The sequence below is a fragment of the Oratosquilla oratoria genome, chromosome 2 (genome assembly GCF_046742065.1).
Source record: "Oratosquilla oratoria isolate Oo_2021 chromosome 2, ASM4674206v1, whole genome shotgun sequence".
NCBI lineage: Eukaryota > Metazoa > Arthropoda > Malacostraca > Stomatopoda > Squillidae > Oratosquilla > Oratosquilla oratoria.
In genome coordinates, this window is record NC_134778.1 from 29,412,642 (window position 1) to 29,430,751 (window position 18,110).

General features: G+C 41.4%; 1 protein-coding gene across 1 annotated transcript in view; it reads right to left on the reverse strand.

Moving 5' to 3' along the window:
* Nucleotides 1–12,666, reverse strand: part of LOC143035100 (uncharacterized) — a 37,956-nt gene extending 25,290 nt beyond the window's left edge. The window contains exons 1-7 of the mRNA XM_076201661.1: nucleotides 12,507–12,666; nucleotides 9,016–9,115; nucleotides 6,276–6,409; nucleotides 5,925–6,143; nucleotides 5,525–5,724; nucleotides 4,972–5,086; nucleotides 267–447 (exon numbers count right to left, since the gene is read on the reverse strand). Of these exons, the coding sequence (XP_076057776.1) occupies nucleotides 267–447; nucleotides 4,972–5,086; nucleotides 5,525–5,724; nucleotides 5,925–6,143; nucleotides 6,276–6,409; nucleotides 9,016–9,115; nucleotides 12,507–12,588 (1,031 nt within the window). The 5' untranslated portion in view covers nucleotides 12,589–12,666. The remainder of the gene's footprint in view (nucleotides 1–266; nucleotides 448–4,971; nucleotides 5,087–5,524; nucleotides 5,725–5,924; nucleotides 6,144–6,275; nucleotides 6,410–9,015; nucleotides 9,116–12,506) is intronic.
* Between the last annotated feature and the right edge of the window lie 5,444 nt (nucleotides 12,667–18,110).

The window sequence follows — 18,110 nt, forward strand, 5'->3', positions numbered from 1 at the left end:
TATATATATATATATATATATATATATATATATATATATATTGAAGCAAGGTTTGTTTATCTTTTTTGTACATGGTGTAAATTGTATTATGATACTATTTTTCACCTTTATTATTATCAATTGTAATTTTCACGAACAGACTAACACTTGACCATATGTATAAAATTTAAAATTTCTTTAGGCACAAGACCAGAAAATGAAATTATATACTCAAAGAATAAATTTAGTAACTCTATAAAAGAAATTTCTTTAAAGGAGGTTCTTACCTCTTCTTGTCCTCCCATGATGGTTGTTCCCCACAGGTAACAACTTCGTCGATCTCCTTCTGCACCTTCTTCTGGACCTTGGGGTACTGAGCCATGTAGAGGAGAGTCCAGCGGATGGTCGTCGACACCGTATCACTCCCGGCATCAAACAAATCCCAAATCGTCGACTTTAGATTCTTTTCTAGGTGTGAAGAGATGAAAACAAGATAACGCTAGACAAATATCAATGTGTTCCTTATTTTTCATAAAGATCCCGAAGGCATGCTATCTCTAAATATATGTTCCGGATGGAATTCCTCATGGTTTTGTTTTCGGGTCACTTCAGTTATCTATATACATTATGTCATTGACATAATCCGTGGTACTATTGATGATACCAAGATGCGTTGAATAGGAAATAACTATTTAAATTTCATTGACATTTAATAGGATTTAGAAAACTATAGAGTTGGTCCCAAAAGTGACCAATGAAGTTGAACTTAAACAAATTCAAACTATGCACATAGATAAAATGACAATAAATACGACCTAAAGTTTCGCGAAAAAATCTTTAACCAAAGTGCAAATTAAAGATGACCTTGATTTAATTATTTGTAGACCCAAGGTCACCTAACCACTGCATTTCCGTCTTTGAAGTATCATTATAGAATCGATAGCACTATATATTTTTTGCTTCAAAACTCTAGTTATCACAAAAAAATATATGATGATTGAAAGGGGTACAGCGGCGAGCCATAAAACCCATGAAAAAAAAAAAAAATCATACGAAAACCACTCTAAAAACGCAATTACTCGGAGGGTACTTCGTACAGGTCTTCGTAATTTAAGGTAAATTATAACATAAAAAATCCAAATTTCTGCCCTATAAAAATTTGTCGGTACACTCATCCTTTCATACAATCTCCTCTTTGTATCCATTCCCAGATGTCCAATTCTCATAACACTTTTTAATCCTTCAAGGCTTCTCTCAATCTACAAATTACCTCCGTCTCCACTCCTCCCTTTCTTGCTACATGCAACCCGACATACCTAAAGCTATCCACTTCCTTCAGCCTCTCTCCTTTTAGACTTACTTCCAACTCACTGGCATCCTCTACCCTTGTACATCTCATCACCTTACTTTTACCCACATTTACCTCTAACTTTCTCCTATCTTATAACTTTCCAAACTCCGTCACTAACTCCCTTAATCCTTCCTCTGACCCTGCCACAAGCGCATTGTCATCAGCAAACAACAACTGGTTTATCTCTCATTTCTTTCCATTTTCTTTAATCATCCCCAGTCCCCTGCCAATTACCCTCGCCTTTATATCTTTCGCACCAACCCATCCACGTACACATTGAATAGCCATGGCGACATGACACATCCCTGACGCAGTCCCACCTTTACCTCAAAATACTCTCCCTATTTCTAATTCTAACACAGGTTCTACTACTCTAGTAAAAAATCTTGACTGCCCTTAACATCTTTTCCCCAATCAAATATATCTGCGAAACCTCCCACAGTGCCCCCTTGTCTACCCTGTCATAAGCCTTTGCCAGATCCACAAAGGCCCAAATAACATCTTTACCTTTTCCTAAAGCTTTCTCACATATCTCCGATACCACAAAAATCTGATCCTAAACCCACATTGTTCCTCACCAATCACTCCTTATGTTTCTCTCCTACGCCTCTCAATTAAAACCCTCCTATAAGCCTTCCCAACTAAAATAAACAAACTGGTCCCCTTTTCCTGTGTAAAGCGGAACTATACGCTTCAATCATATCCGGAGATGTCTCAAGAGAATGGAAGTTAGCGAACTTTACCCCCATATTAAAAAAAGGTGAAAAAAAAAGCCAATGAACTACAGGCTTATAAGTTTAACCTCAATCGTAGGAAAAATGATGGAAACTATCATCAGAGATGCTATCGAAAACCGTTTAGGAAGTAACTGTTTGATAAATGATAACCAGCATGGATTCAGGCGAAAACGTTCTTGTGTGACTAACCTATTTGAATTCTACAACAGAGTCGTCTCAGTTTATGACAAAAGAAACAATATAGATTTAACATATCTGGGCTTTGCGAAGGCTTTTGATACCGTCCCGCACGAAAGACTACTTACTAAATTAGCTTCACACAGAACAAGTGGTTGCCTATTAAGTTGGTTAAACTATTGTAAACAGTTCTAAATGGCCAAACTTCTATATGGAAAAATGTTACGAGTGGAGTTCCTCAGGGTTCTGTTTTTGGTTCACTTCTATTTATAGTACTTATTAATGATATAGACCACGGACTAAAATCTATTGTATCCAAATTTGCTGATGATACAAAACTGTACGGAATGGCAAATGATCACTTAAACCAGTTAGATATTCAAGAACATTTAGATTAACTACAGCAATGGTCTGAAAATGGCTAATTGAATTTAACCCAAGTAAATGTAATGTTATGCACATGGGTAAAAATAACAACAAATACGATTACAAGTTATTTAGAAATTTGTTAACAAAAGTGAATAGTGAAAAGGATCTCGGCGTAATTATCAGTAATGATCTCAAATCATCTAAGCAGTGTATTTCCGCCTCAGAAAAAGCAAAAAAGTTTCTGGGACTGATTGCGTGATCTTTTGATTTGAAAAGTCCATCTCTCATTAACAAACTATATGAATCATTAGTTCGTCCAGATTTGGAATGTTCTGTATCCGTATGGTCAACAAATCTCATTAAAGACATTATCAGATCGGGAAAAGTACCACGGCGAGCCTCAAAACTAATTTCAAATTTCAGAAAGAAATCATACGAAAATCGACTAAAACGTATGAATCTATTTTCCCTAAAAAGAAAGCGTAGACTTGGGGTGATTCGATACAGGTCTCTATGATTCTAAAGGGAATTGACAATACAAAAAGTGATGAAATTTTCACACTGAATGTGAATCAGACAAGATATAATGGTTTCAAACTGTCTGGATTTAGATTTAATTTGGAAGTTGGTTGAAACAACGTCGCCAAACATGTTGTAAATAAATGGAATAAACCTCCTGCAGAGGTAGTGCAATGTAGTATGGTTCGAAGTTTTAAGATCCAATTACGCTGTAATGCGTACCAGTTGTTTTATTCGATTCTATTTACTTATCTACTATTATTTATTAATTATTATTTAACCGTTTTTATTATCTATTAACTTACTATTTATTATAGATTATTGCTATTTTCTGTTTGTTTTTATCATTATCTATTTATTAATTCTATTGATTAGTTTATCTATTTATTTTATTTATTATAATTTTTCCAGTATCCGACCTAGTTATGGACCAAAAGGTCTCCTGTCGGCATGCTCTTCCTTTGTAATCTTTTGTAACCCTTATACAGGCACTCCTCAAGGCCTCAGGCACTCTACCCTCACTTAGACACACATTGAACCTCACAGCCAGTCCACTATTACTGTACCTCCATTTCAGACACTCCGCATGACACCTATCAAACCCAGGTGCTTTCTCTGTTCCCATCATCTTCAGAGAGGAAGAGAGGAAATTTTCAAATGCGTTTGAAATTAAATGTCTGAGAAGTATGGTAGGGGTTACTAGATTGGATAGAGTGAAAAACGAGATGAGGAAGAGAGCTGGGATAGAAAAGGAGATGGCAGGCAGGGCTGATGAAAGATTATCGGGATGGCTTGGACATATGGAAAGAATGAGTGATGAAAGATTAGTAAAGAGGTGTGGAAAGCAAAGGTGGTGGGAGTGAACTTGAGGGGACGACCGAAGATGAGATGGATGGATAGGGTGAAGGGGGCATTGAGAAAGAGGAGAACGTTTGTTGATCAAGGAAGGGAGAAGGCAGGAGATAGAGATGAGTGGAGAGTGACTTTGTATAGATGGTACTGTTATGTAAGTAAGGAAGGGGTGGGGGATGGGCGGGTACGGGGTGATTATGTATGAATGATATTTTGACGCAGCCCGAAATTATTTCTCTCCGTCATCTCTTTTTCTGCATGAAGGGACGGATAAGGGTGTGTCGACGATTAAGTGAAGCGCCTTGCCGTGGATATACTGAGTCTCGCTACATTGATTCTGACCCAGGGCAGTAGGGTGTGAGGTACAGGGATGACCGTCATCCATGAGGAGCTAAGATGAGAGAGAGGAAGGGGGGGTGGAGGGGAGTGGAACGGGTGGGAGTACGTAGATGCCTTTGACTTGGCTACCTCTCTTAGAAAAGGAAAAATCTCTTGGTATATAGATAGAATAACTTCAAAATTGAAAAAATCACACTAGATACTAAAGAGAGAAAAAACAATGGGCTCAAGTTGTCAGGACGTAGATCTAACATGCATGTAACTAGAAGCAATTTCGGGAGTTGCATAATGAAAAGATGGAATAAACTTGTTAGATGGCAACTCTCGACAGTTATGGTCTCGTCTTCAAATGGAGCTTACTCTGCCATGAAATAAACTTTTCGCAGTTTGGTTACTTTGGGTTATTTTGTTTGTATGTTTTATTTGACTGCTTGGGTGATTGTTTAGTTCGTTGCATTTTTTCTGCGTCTGACATTGCTGTAGAACAAGACGTCTACTGTCGACGTGGTCTGCCAGCATAAAACAACAAAACTCTTAACTGATAAAACAAACTTGATGTTATCCATCTTTTTGTAAATTCTATATTGTCGTTTTGTGAGAAAACAGACCACGTATTCTTCTCTAAATGAGAGGCAGACTTGTACGAACCGGTGTAGATGGTGTCGGGGTCGTTCTTGCTGGATTCAATTTTGATCAGGAAATTGTCAATAAAGTCACGGGGACTGGCGGGATCCAAGCTGTTCTTATGTTCCTCAATGAGTTCCTGAAAAGTAGGTAGATTAGCATATGGGATCATTCCTGAGAATTACTAAACCAAAATAATACTGGGTACGGGAATAAGCAAGTGGTAGTTTCCTATAGACCTTTGAATAGTATAGGTGGGGTGGGGAGCCTACGCCAGGAGGCGCGTAGTTTCGGCCGAGGCTGTCACCTTTGCCTTATTATGCGCTTGGACTGTTGGGGCAGGTAGCAGTCATTACCGGAAATCGGAAAGGATTCCGGGATACGAACTTACAACTAAGCGAATACGAGCCACTTTGAATAGTATCAAATTCCATACCCCTTCCCCTCTTCCACTCTCGAGGCTGGTATCTGGTCTCCAGTTTAAAATCTTAGCCATAAAACTACATTTATAGATTTATTACGGTTATTAGATTACCAATTTGAATAAACACATTTAAATTCACGTCCAATTGCCCACCTGCAAGTGAGTGCCGATCTGGTCCCGGATTTTGAACATCACTTCATATCCAAATATTTTGTGTTTGGCCCAAACGGGAAGGACCTTTGTGAGCCATGGATAAAAGTCTAGGCTGGTGATGGATTCAAAATGATCTTGCCACTCACGCATGAGTGTATGGAACCTTATCGACCGCTCATGATCAGCCGGAAATCGTTGATCTGAAGAGAGGAATACACGCCATGAACCTACATTGCACTGTGAGGAATGGTCCCCAAGAAGTGTGGTAAACACAAGTAGGCACCTGGATGGTATACAGCAATAGCACCTCTAATGAAGGTTGAAATCTCACATTTCCACCATTTCTCGCTTGATAGACCGGCCTGCTCACTGGAAGCTAGCAGAACCAGGAATTACTTACTTGAAACTAGTTGCCAAATGATGTTAACCACGACGGCGTTGATAAATACGCCAAGATCGGTATATCCATCCTCGTGACCTTCAAAGGTCTTGGTCATTTCCAGAGCCTCGAACTGGATAGCTCCCGACATGGAGGATTTTCCCAGTCCGAGTTGGCGAAGGTGTCGGAGGGTGAAGCGGCGCCCGTCCTGCCACGGCTGTCCGTAACTCCCCACTAGGCCTATGAGGGATAAGGAGTAATTTCGTTGAATGTGTTATGGTCACAGACAGACTCGTGTTCCATTCGAGATTTAGAATGCAGAAAAGGAAAATAGTATCCAAAAGAAGAGACATGAAAAAACCCCACACATACCGATGTTTTCTCCGTTTCCCATGAAGTTGAAAAGTGACCATTTTGGTCTGTGTGCAAATTCCAAATTGGAGCAGACTTCCTTGGTGATTTCGTAATTGCATATAAACACATTGATAGACGTCCCAATCCGAACCCTGAAAAAAAAGAAGAGATGGGTAAAAGCAAGGAAATAATACTCGTGGATAAGGGGGCTGGGGTGAGGGTGGTAGTGGTACGATCATCAGAGAAAAAGTAGATGGAGGGGTGGCTGAGTTAAGGTAGGAGAGAACGTTCTATAGTGGAAATGTTGATAGGTCAATGCTTAAGGCTCGGCAGAATGTTTAGAGAAGGGGAGGAAATAGTGATATGAGAGTAGATATCTAAAAACCAAAATACCAAAGATGGCATTTTTAGACTTGTGAATTTTGTGTTGCCGTATGTTGGTTATCTAATCAGAAACCATCACTTGGCCTCTGAATGTAAATCTGTGAAGGTTTCGGCCAATATTTAGTGCAGGTGTCACATTATCCGGCGCCACCGTTGTGGCTTGTTGGTTATAGCAAAGTCTCTCTTACGAGTCATTAGACTCGAAAGGTCATGGTCGTTTTTTAATCAGGGGGAGATGGTGCTTGTTATATAAAGTTCTGACAATCATCAGGTGATTTTATTAAGTTAACTGAACTTGCAAACATAATTTGGACGCATCCGGCGCCGCTGCATAGCATAGTGTGACACCGGCATAATGTCGTGGCTCAACGATGATCGTCAAACGATTGTCTAGAGCAGTGGTTCTCAACCTGTGGGCCATGCTCTAGTTGTCCAAAGTGGGTCCGCCGACGGAAAACCACTAGCAGTAAGTGGATGCAAAACAATTAGATTTAGTGTTGAAGCCATCTTCAGGAGGTTAATGAATAGCAATTCATAAGTATGGGGTACATGTCAAGATAGGTTGAGAACCTCGGGTCTAGAGCACTAACTTATTGTTTTTGAATGTTGTTTTGCTTTGAGCGACAACAGCTAGAGTCGTTAAAGACAAGGAATTAGTGCTCTAGACAATCGCTTGACGATGATCAATGAGTTATGAAAGATCATCGTTGAGCGATAGTTGGATAATCGCACTGAGCAAAAAACACCTTTAAGTAAGCCTTGAGCTGCATGTGTTTGGGTGTGTTAACGTGACAAGCTTTGTGTATGGGTGGTTTATTGCTTATGTGTCTCTGTTCTTACATTTCTATTTCGCCTCTGGCCGAGCGGGTTAGAGCGTCATTATTTGCAGCGGAGGTCGAAGTGACTGCAGTTCAAACTCTACCACCAGCGGGTTGGACCAAGGATATGACTCATTAAATTTCACACCACAAAGTCCTCTGTAAGGGGCACAGTCATAGTCTCCTGATAGGGGGAGTTCGAATCATCATTATCATCAATCACCTTACTATAACTTTCGTGATTTTTATTCATCTATTTATTTATGTATCTACTTATCTACTTCTGTTTAAGACAACACCTGTATCAGTGAGAGCAACCCTGTAGTCTGGTTCAGTAACTGCGATGTGCTATCGCCCATTTCGTTCAATGATAGTTGGGCTGCAATGGCAAAAGGGAGGGTATTGTGGCAATACAGTACTTCATGAGAATAGAGCGTGCACACACACACACACACACACACACACACACACACACACACACACACGCGCGCGCGCGCGCGCGGCTAGATGGTACAGTGGTACAACTCTCGACCGCTAATTTATTTATCAGAGTTCCAGACCCATCCAAGGCTGAAAAATAAGAGCATTGCTGTACTGCGAGCCTACACCCCAACTTTGGTGGATAAGGAAGCGTGTAGAGTATGTGTGCGTGTGTGTGTAAGGTCACAACATTAATCATAGATCGGGTCATATCTAAGCTTTGAGCTCTCATACGGGAGGGTAATAACTGTCGATCACGAGTCCAACACGTGATCCGAGACCGTGGTGGCGAACTACACACCAATCGCAGACTGCTGGATGAAAATCTCGCAATTTGTCTCCTACTACAAGCTAATTTCTAGAGACAGGTGTGCAAGAGCAGTACAAAGAAACGAGGATTTCCTAACGGGTATATTGGGACCTGGTTGAGCGGGTTTGAACGTCGCTACTTGCGGCGAAGGTCGAGGTGACCGCAGTTCGAATCCTGCTGCAAGCGAATTGGTCCAAGGACATTCCACGCCACAAAACCCTCTGTAAGGGGCAGCGCCCTAGCTTTCTAATAGGGTGAGTTTGTGACGTTAAATAGAGTCTTCATCATCATGTTTCTTCTTTATTAAGTTTACAGAATACCCGAAACCAATGTATACCAAAGAATAATGTAAAGAGGACGACTGAGTGAATAGGAATCAGACAGAAACAGGTGGCAGCTGCTAGGGACACACACACAAACACTGCCGACCCAAAAGAAAAATCATTGCAAAAGATCGACTATGGATAGGGGTGATCTATCTGAAAGACTATAGACATAGCGTTACATCCTGAAATCTAGCCGAGAGCTAGCTTCGAAGCGAGACCCACGTGGCGCGAACCCCGCTCGCTACCATTCCTACGCACTTAAAATGCAAAATGAGAGTGAACCTATTGGATGTATTCAGGAGTCGGACAGGCTGAGAAACTAAAGTGTTGAAATCCATTTCATCACGACATCACTTGTGTCAACGGCAGCCCCGAAGCTTTTATTCGCTTCGTCGTTACAACAAAAATGAGTATTGCTTAACAAATACTAGGATACTTACATGAATATGTCGCCGTACTTCTTGTTCAGCTTCTTAATGTCAGACTGCAACGGGATTGATTTGTATTTTGTGGTACCTATCAGTGGAAAACCCCAAAGTCCTGGCAAAACAAAAGATAGATTATCGTAAGTATCCTGTACAGATATTGAGTGATGATATATCTGTAATCATGAAAAAACATATAACATATCGCATACAGGTAACGTCGTTGTACACAGTGAGGTGGTATATGGTAGAGGTAGAAGACACATTGCAATGCGATGCGATTCAAAGGCTTTGCCTTGCTATTGGCGCGCCTTGTTTATTTGATCTTGAATCAATGTTTAATTTTTTTTCTTAGTCTAATGGTTTTTTCTTGTGTTTTAATGTCGATTTTTTTTTTAAGAAGCTTTGTAGATGGTCATGATAAGGAAGAATCGAGGTTGATGGGATCACGTTTCCTTTAATGAATAGTCCATTGTCATATTTAGGTTCCCATAATCATTGTAATTAATTTTGCTATAGTAAGATATTGACCCCTGTTCCTTCTCCTCATTTAAACAGTTTGTTCTAAGCACATCTCTACTTTCCGCCCTTTTACTCTTTCTCCACTGATCCTCCACTCTCAACTTCCACCAAAATATGGAAAAGCTGAGAAAAGTGTGGGAAGTGGTGAAGGATAGAGTAGAAGTAGGTGTAGAAGAGGAATGGGGGTGTTTTAAGGAGGAAGTGACAAGGTGTGCAAAAATGGTATGTGGAACAAGGAAGATGGGAGGGAATAAAAGGAAAGATAGTGAGTGGTTGAATGATAAAGTGAAGAAGGTAGTAGAAAAGAAGAAGCGAGTATTCAGGGACGGTTGCAAAGTAGGAGGAAAGAAAAATACGAGAGGTATAAAGAAAAAAGAATAAAAGCCAAACAAAATATAAAAGAGCCAAAAAAGAGAGTAGATGTAAAATTTGAAAATAATAAAATCATGTCTTGGAAAGAAATCAAGAGATGAAAGATGGGTAGAGTATTTTAGAGAGCTATTGAATATAGAGGAGAATAAGGAGGAATTGGTGGTAGCAGTAGGAGGCACTAAGAAAATGACTGATGGGAGAGGGATGGAAGAGAAATGAGAAAAGATGAGGTGTAGGTAGCTCTGAAGATAACGAGAACGAGTAAGGCGCCTGGGTTAAATGGGTGTCATGTAGAGTGTCTTAAGACGGGGGGTACAGTAAATGTGGACTGCCTAGTGAAGTTGTTTAATGTGTGTCTAAGGGAGGGCAGAGTACCAGAGAACTGGAGGAGTGCATGCATAATTCCACTCTACAAGGGAAATGGGGACAAATGCAAGTGTAGTGTATTTTTATACCTTTATGGATTTGGAAAAGGCTTATGACAGGGTAGACAGGAAGGCACTGTTGGAGGTTTTGCAGATATATGGGATGGGAGAAACCTGTTAAGGGTAGTCAAGAGTTTTTACGAGAGTAGTGGAGCCTGTGTTAAAATTAGAAATGGAGAGAGTGAATTTGAGGTAAAGATGGGACTGCGTCAGGGATGTGTCATGTCGCCATGGCTGTTCAATGTGTACAAGGATGGGGGTGGGGTGCGGGAGGTAAAGGCGAGGGTTATGGGCAGGGGACTGGAGATGGTTAAAGAAATGGAGAAAAATGGGAGGTGAGGCAGTTGTTGTTTGCTGACGACATTGAGCTTGTGGCAGGGTCAGAGGAAGGAATAAGGGAGTTGGTAATGGAGTTTGGAAAGGTATCCGATAGGAGAAAGTTGAAGGTAAATGAGGGTAAAAGCAAGGTGATTAGATGTGCATGGGGAGAGGATGCGAGTGACTTGGTAGTAAGTCTAAAAGGAGAGGCTGAAGGGAGTGGATAGCTTTAGGTATTTCGGGTCGCATGTAGCAGGAAAGGGAGGATTGGAGGTGGAGGTAAATTGTAGATTTAGAGAAGGAAGTAAATACCTTGGCTGATTAAAATGTGTCATGAGAAATAGGTAATTGGGAAATGATGTATATAGGGGTGATTGTTTCAACGGCATTGTATAGGGCAGAGACATGGAATCTGAACGAAGCAGAGAAGAAAAGGTTAAATGTGTTTGAGATGAAATGTCTGAAAAGTATGGTAAGGGTTACTAGGTTGGATAGGGTGAGAAACGAGGAGGTGAGGAGGAGAGCTGCGGTGGAAAAGATGGCAGATAGGGCTGTTGATAGGGTATTGGGATTGTTTGGACACATGGAAAGAATGAGTGATGGAAGATTAGTAAAATAGGTGTGGAAGGAAGAAGTGGGGGGATTAAACTTGAAGAAACGACTGAGGATGAGATGGATGGATGGGGTGAAAGGGACATTGAAAAAGATGGAGCAAGGAAGGGAGAAAACTGGAAATAGGAATGAGTGGAGAGTGACTATGTACAGGGTTACTAGGTTGGATAGGGTGAGAAACGAGGAGGTGAGGAGGAGAGCTGCGGTGGAAAAGGAGATAGCAGATAGGGCTGATGGAAGAGTATTGGGATTGTTTGGACACATGGAAAGAATGAGTGATGAAAGATTAGTAAAATAGGTGTGGAAGGCAGAAGTGGGGAGATTAAACTTGAAGAAACGACTGAGGATGAGATGGATGGATGGGGTGAAAGGGACATTGAAAAAGAGGGAGCAAAGAAGGGAGAAATCTGGAAATAGGAATGAGTGGCGAGTGACTATATACAGGCGTAGATCACATTTTTGTAACAAGATAGACATGCGAGAAAATTTCGGTTAAAGTTAAGGATGTCTTTTGGGCTTTCATGGACTTGGGAAGGCATATGACGAGGTTGACAAAAGAGGTGATACGTAATATATTATGGATGTATAGGGTAGGAAGGGAGTTTGCTGAAGGAGGCCAAATATTTCTACATGAGTAGTAGAGCTTGTGTGGGGGTAGGGAATGGAGACAGTGACAGGTGTGAGATGAAAATAGTGCTGTGTCAGGGTTGCGCAATGTCAACATGGCTGTTCAGTGTGTACATGGATCGGGTGGTGAGGGGGTAAACGTAAAGGTAGTAGGCTTGGGTCTGCAGTTGATGAGAGTGTGTGGAGGAGCCTGTTGCTCTCTAAAAGAGGTTTTAAATTCCAACCTTGTGTAAGCATTGAATATTTGTGAAAAAATATGGTTATGTTAATATTACAACCTTTTAAACAAGGATTAAATAAAGCGAAGGATAGTGACACTGTAAAATGCATTGCTACATTCTGTTTACTAACGAGCCATATCAATGTACTTCACTGGTTGGAGTTTTTTTATGACGTAAAAGATAAGGAAGAAAGAAATCAAGACGGACACAGGTAAGAATAAACATGTGTCATCAGAATATCTTATACATCGGCCATCTATTCCTTCAATCTTTTTTGTAGATGATATAAAACAAACAAATGAAAAAAAGTATCGGGTAAAGCGACGTTGCTTTCAAGTTAAGAAAGCACAACAAAAACAATGTGCAGTTTACTTCTAGGGAGTGAGGTTGGTAGAAACAAGTGACTTACCCGGAGGGAGCCCCTCAGGCTTCTTGCAGACCAAGAACAATGCCCACAAGAAGATCAGTCCGAGTACCACTTCAACCAGCATCGTTCGCTAAAGCTATCAATTCTCCTCAGAGGACAGGCACCAACTGGCTGCCCAGTAATGCTGTTTAGTTGTGTATACTAGCTGGAACAGATTGTGATGTCTGGCAACTACATTTACGATCATGTTTAGTATTGATCTATGTAACCTATAGATTTATATTAACGACTTCTCTGGTACAGATGACCGAGTCTGCTTATTCGTCTGCAGATTGACTACACGTGATCGGCGAAATTTCACATCTTAAGCTAGAAGGCCTCTGTGGATTTGTGACGTCATGTCGTTTAGAAGAATTCGCGGCAACCAGGGCAGGTCTCGCATTAATGTGTAGTATCATCGTGATGCACGAACTTTTATCTCAGATTTTAGATACGAGTCAAAATGGAGGAGCATTAGAGGCAAGTTGACAACAAGTATGTATCTGTTGTCATTGTTATTTTTTCATAAAAACATTTCCTTCCTGGTTCAGAAAATAAGTTAACCAAAATAGGTCGAAATTGTCTAGACGCCAGATAGTGCAATTTTTTTTTCTTCAAAATTTCTCTTTTTCTCTAGCAGATGCAGTTCATAGAACAGGGGTGGGTAACCCTTGGCATGCGTATGAATCCTGGCACACTAACAACTTTTTTCCGGCACGCAAAGCCCAGAGTTTACCTTAAATATGATTGGGCGGCGGATTGGGGCCCTAGAAGGTGAAGGGAGGTACCCATATTTGTATGTACGTAGGCCAATAATTTTACTTCGTTAGCACCGCAAAAAGGAGTACGGTTAAACATAGCATGCTCAGTAAGGGAATAGGCTACGGTTGCAAAATTAGGAATCATGGAAAAAAAAAAAAAATTGATCATACGAAACGGCGCAAAGCCTGTAAAGTCTGAGGCAAAGGGAAATCGGAAATGGCCGTGGTACGGTCTTTAGGTGGCTTAATCCCTTGTGAGCTAATCTCGTAACCGAGAAAGGTAAGGTTTGACTTGAAGAAGTGACATTTGTCGAGAGAAAGTCGCCTGTTATGCTGAGCCAAAATAGAAAGAACAGTTTGAACATCTGAAATATTTTCTTTAAGGGTCTCACTAGCAATCAGTACATCATCAAGGTACGTAAACGTGTTGTTTACGTTAGCTAAGAGGGTATCTATAAAGAGCTGAAATGTGGCTCCGGCATTTTTCAATCCAAAGAGCATGTACAAGAATTCAAATAAACCAAAGAGCGTGCATACCGCAGTCTTAGGAATGTCTTGTTCAGCTACAGGAATATGCAGATATGCACGTTGTAAGTCTAACTTAGTGAATACAACCTTATTCTTAAGTGATATGGTGAGAGAGCGCAAGTGTGGTATGGGATATTTGTCATTTACAGTTACATTGTTTAGACCTCGGTAATCTCCGCAAGGTCTCCAGGAAAGTAGTTCTTTTTTGGGAACCAAATGAAGTGGGGACGCCCAAGGTGAGTTGGAGCGTCGTATGATCCCTGCATTAAGCAAAAATTGAAATTTATCCTTTGCCGCTTTGAGCTTATCACCTGTCAATGGCCTTACTTTAAAGGATATAGGGGAAGAATCACCTGTATCTATTCTATGACATATAGTACCTTATAGTGTTGGAGGATCAGACAGTTGTCGGGGCGCGGTAAGTACGGGGAATTTTGAAAGAAGAGCAATGGCTCTTGAATCGATATCCCCATAATGTACCGCGTGTGAAGAGATAGGGAGGGGAGAAGCCTTAAGGGGAATGGTGCATGCAGTAGAAGGATCAAAGAGGAGGCGATTTCTACAATCAACTACTATTGAGTTATGGATTAAAAAGTCAGTACCAATAATTGGGTGGACGACATCAGCAACGACAAAGGACCCTGGAAAAGAACGTCTGATACGTTGAATCCCAAGTTCCACGTCGACTTCGCCGTACGTACAAATACGGGTACTGGAAGCAGTAGTAAGTTGTACTACCGTGGAACGGAGCAGTGGAGTTAAACTTGGGTCGTTGGGAATGAGAGAGACTTGAGAACCGGTATCTATAAGGAATTCATAGTTCTTTTAACCTATAGTGGCACTAATGACGAGAGGTAGTCCTGCGGTTGCAAGGGATACTTCTACAGACTGCCCATCGAGTTTCCCGACGTGTTAATCAGCGGCCCTGGGGATGAAGGACGTGAGTTAGGGCGTGAATTGGGGCGTGAAGTGGCGCTCGAGCTAGGCAACACGTTAGCACTAGTGGAAGACAATATACACCACTCTTTGCAAGTTCTAGCACTGTTGCCGTAGAAGAGGTGGTAACGGCACACTCGTTGTCTTTGACCTTCGTAGAAGGGAGTTAATCCGAGTGGAAAGGTAGTGGATGCTAAAACACGTGTAGTGGGGCTACTACTACGAAACATTGGCACACTATCACTCCGCGGAGCCCTTGGCACAGGCTTGTTCACCGATGACGCACTTATCCCTTTGTTTCCGTGGCCATGGGCCATGAGAGTATCGGCGACGCGGGCCATTTCATCTAAGGAACCGGCGTGTGTCACAAGTAGTGGTCGGATGTCACTTGGCACTGCACATAAAAACTTCAGACGGATGAAGTCATCGTCGACACCGAGTTGCTTCCCTATAGTGCGAAGTTCTCGTAGGAAGGTCTTTGGTTTGCCGTATATGGTGTTGTTCTGGTGGACCAAGGCATCGAAGAGTTCCGGTGGAGACCTGGTAAGGACGTCGATTAGCGCCTTCTTCAAGCGGTCGTAGTCACCGGAAGTAACGACATCGTCGTCGAGCTGGTTGAGCACTGGGATGGTTAAGTTTGCAAGTGCATGGTTGAACTTCGTTTGGGGGACGGTTATGTTCGAATGGTGGAGGTCGAACAGCGACGGCGGCCGAAGTCGTGGAATGCGTAGAGGAAGAAGTGCTTCCTGTTGCTGCTACTGTCGTTGAAGTGGCTACAGTGGTTGTAGGCGGAGAGGGGGGATTCATGGTGTTGTCGGATGTTTCCCCAGTATACGTATTGTGTGTCGTATACGTGTTACGTGTAGATCAGGGCTGTTAACAATGCCGCACACTCCGATTATTCCTAGCGCACTTTGAAGTTCGTAAATGCGTAGTTACATGCGCGTGACGAGTGATAGTTTATGAATACGCATAGGCACTTAACCACTTAATCAGTATGACCCTAAATCACTTAGGTACGGAGCACTGGGTATTAGGTTCACTTGGGCACTGTCACTCCGGGATCACCACTGTGGTAAGTGCCAAACACACAATACTTTTAGTAGGAGTTTATTGCGTAGGTCTACACACAAGTATGGCAGGAAATAATCTGTCACCAGCGAATGCTTGGGGGCCTAGCCTTGGCATCATGACGCGCCCGTGCCCTACTTGCTGATACATTGTTGCCAGACGGGGAAAAGATTAGGCAAAACAATACATACAAACATCTCTAGGTATATACATAAGGATATACAGAAACAAGGGAACAATTACATATAATGAGGAATATGCATGCATAATGGTTGAGGGTAACATTATATTAAATACCTATGGAACGTAAGATTGGCATGGACGCATACGCCTGTAGCGTACGCCTAATGACGTATATACAATCGGTTATATAATTGTGTATAGGGCACTTATATAATGTAATGACTAAATAGGCTTACTTATACAATACATTAGAATAAATATATGTTGATATTAAGTACTCATGTATAATAAAGAAGTGTTATATATACAATAAAGGAGATACATATACAATAAATATATACAACAATTAAGTAAGGAAGGGCTTGCCACAGACGAGTGTCTCTTCGTGTGCAACAAGGAGATATCTAGCAACACCATCAGTAATACCACCATTCGGTTTTGAATAGAGAAACCATTGTTAGTACTACCAAAATAGTCACACAATGCAGCAACGTAAGGAAACGAAAAAATATTGGAAGCTGCATTTGTTCGAGAGAGATCCCCTACCATCAACATTCAATTTAACATAGTATCGGCCGTTTTTCTTTCTAACAGTTCAAGTAGACAAGGGTGGGGAAGGGTGCATGACATGGATGACTACCTTCCTTATAATGGGGAAGTTACCTCTTGTTATATAATGATGATGTTTTTGCCACTCCCGCAAAAACGCAACATTTGACTTGTCTCGATAAACTACTTACGATAACGGGGCTGACAAATTGGACCTGCAAAGGGGAATTACCCTGCGACTGAGTCGCCAAAAGCCCGCAAATACTAGATTACCGTAGGGTTGCATAGCGGCCCAGTCATTTAGTATTCTCTAAAACTCAGTATCATATGCTATGTTGATAGTCTTTTTTTCACTAAATGTTTATTCTTTGACAGGACCATGGGATTTTCCATTCGTGGGCAACTTGTACACCTCATTGATTCCAAGACAGCCCAAGGTCGAGAAGATGAGGAAGAAATATAGAAACATCTTCATGTAAGTGTACATAACAGGATTGTGAAACCTTTCACGGATTGGTAACTTGTATAACTCATTTCATTGATTCCCCACCACTACCTCACTTAAACAAGATGTAAAATACAGAACATGCCTCTGTAAGCGAATTAGATGTTCTAATACATTAGTAAGATGACCACTATAGATCCCTGTATCGAAGAAAATAATGTTGTATGAAGATACGTATTATTACGATCACTGTGATCCTCTTCACGCTGAATAGGATCACAGACAGTAATAATAATATACATATCTTCGTTTAACATTCTTTTCTCCGATAGTGTAGTTTCAGAGGGATTAGCTTGTTAAGTGTAGTTGGGAAGGCTTATGGGAGGATCTTGATTGAGAGGATTAGGAGAGGAACAGAGGGAGTAATTGGTGAGGAACAGTGTGGATTTAGGAAGAGTAGAGGTTGTGTAGATCATATTTTTGTGGTAAGACAGATATGAGAGAAAGCTATAGGAAAGGGGAAGGATGTTATTTGGTCTTTTATGGATCTGGAAAAGGCTTACGACAGGGTAAACAGAAAGGCACTGTGGGAGGTTTTGCAGATATACGGGATAGGAGGAAAGCTTCTGGGACCTGTCAAGAGAGTAGTAGAGCTTGTGTCAGGATTAGAAATGGAGAGAGTGAGTGGTTCGAGGTAAAGGTGGGACTTCGTCAAGGATGCGTTATGTCGCCCTGGCTGTTCAACTTATACATGGGTGGGGTAGTGTGAGAGGTAAATGCAAGGGTAGTGGGTCAGGGATTGGAGATGGTTAAAGAAAATGGAGAAAAGTGGGAGGTGAGCCAGCTGTTGTTTGCGGACGACACTGCGCTTTGTGGCAGGATCGGAGGAGGGATTGAGGAAGTTAGTGACAGAGTTTGGTAGTGTGATAGAAGAAAACTAAAGATAAATATGGGTAAAAGTAAGGTGATGAGATGTACAAGGGGTGAAAGTGGCAGTAGACTGGAAGTGAGCATTAAGGAAGAGCGACTGGAGGAAGTGGATAGTTTTAGATACTTGGGTGCAAATGTGTCAGGAAAAGGTGGAGTGAAGGTGGAGGTAGAATGTAGATTGAGAGAAGCGAGTAAATGCCTTGG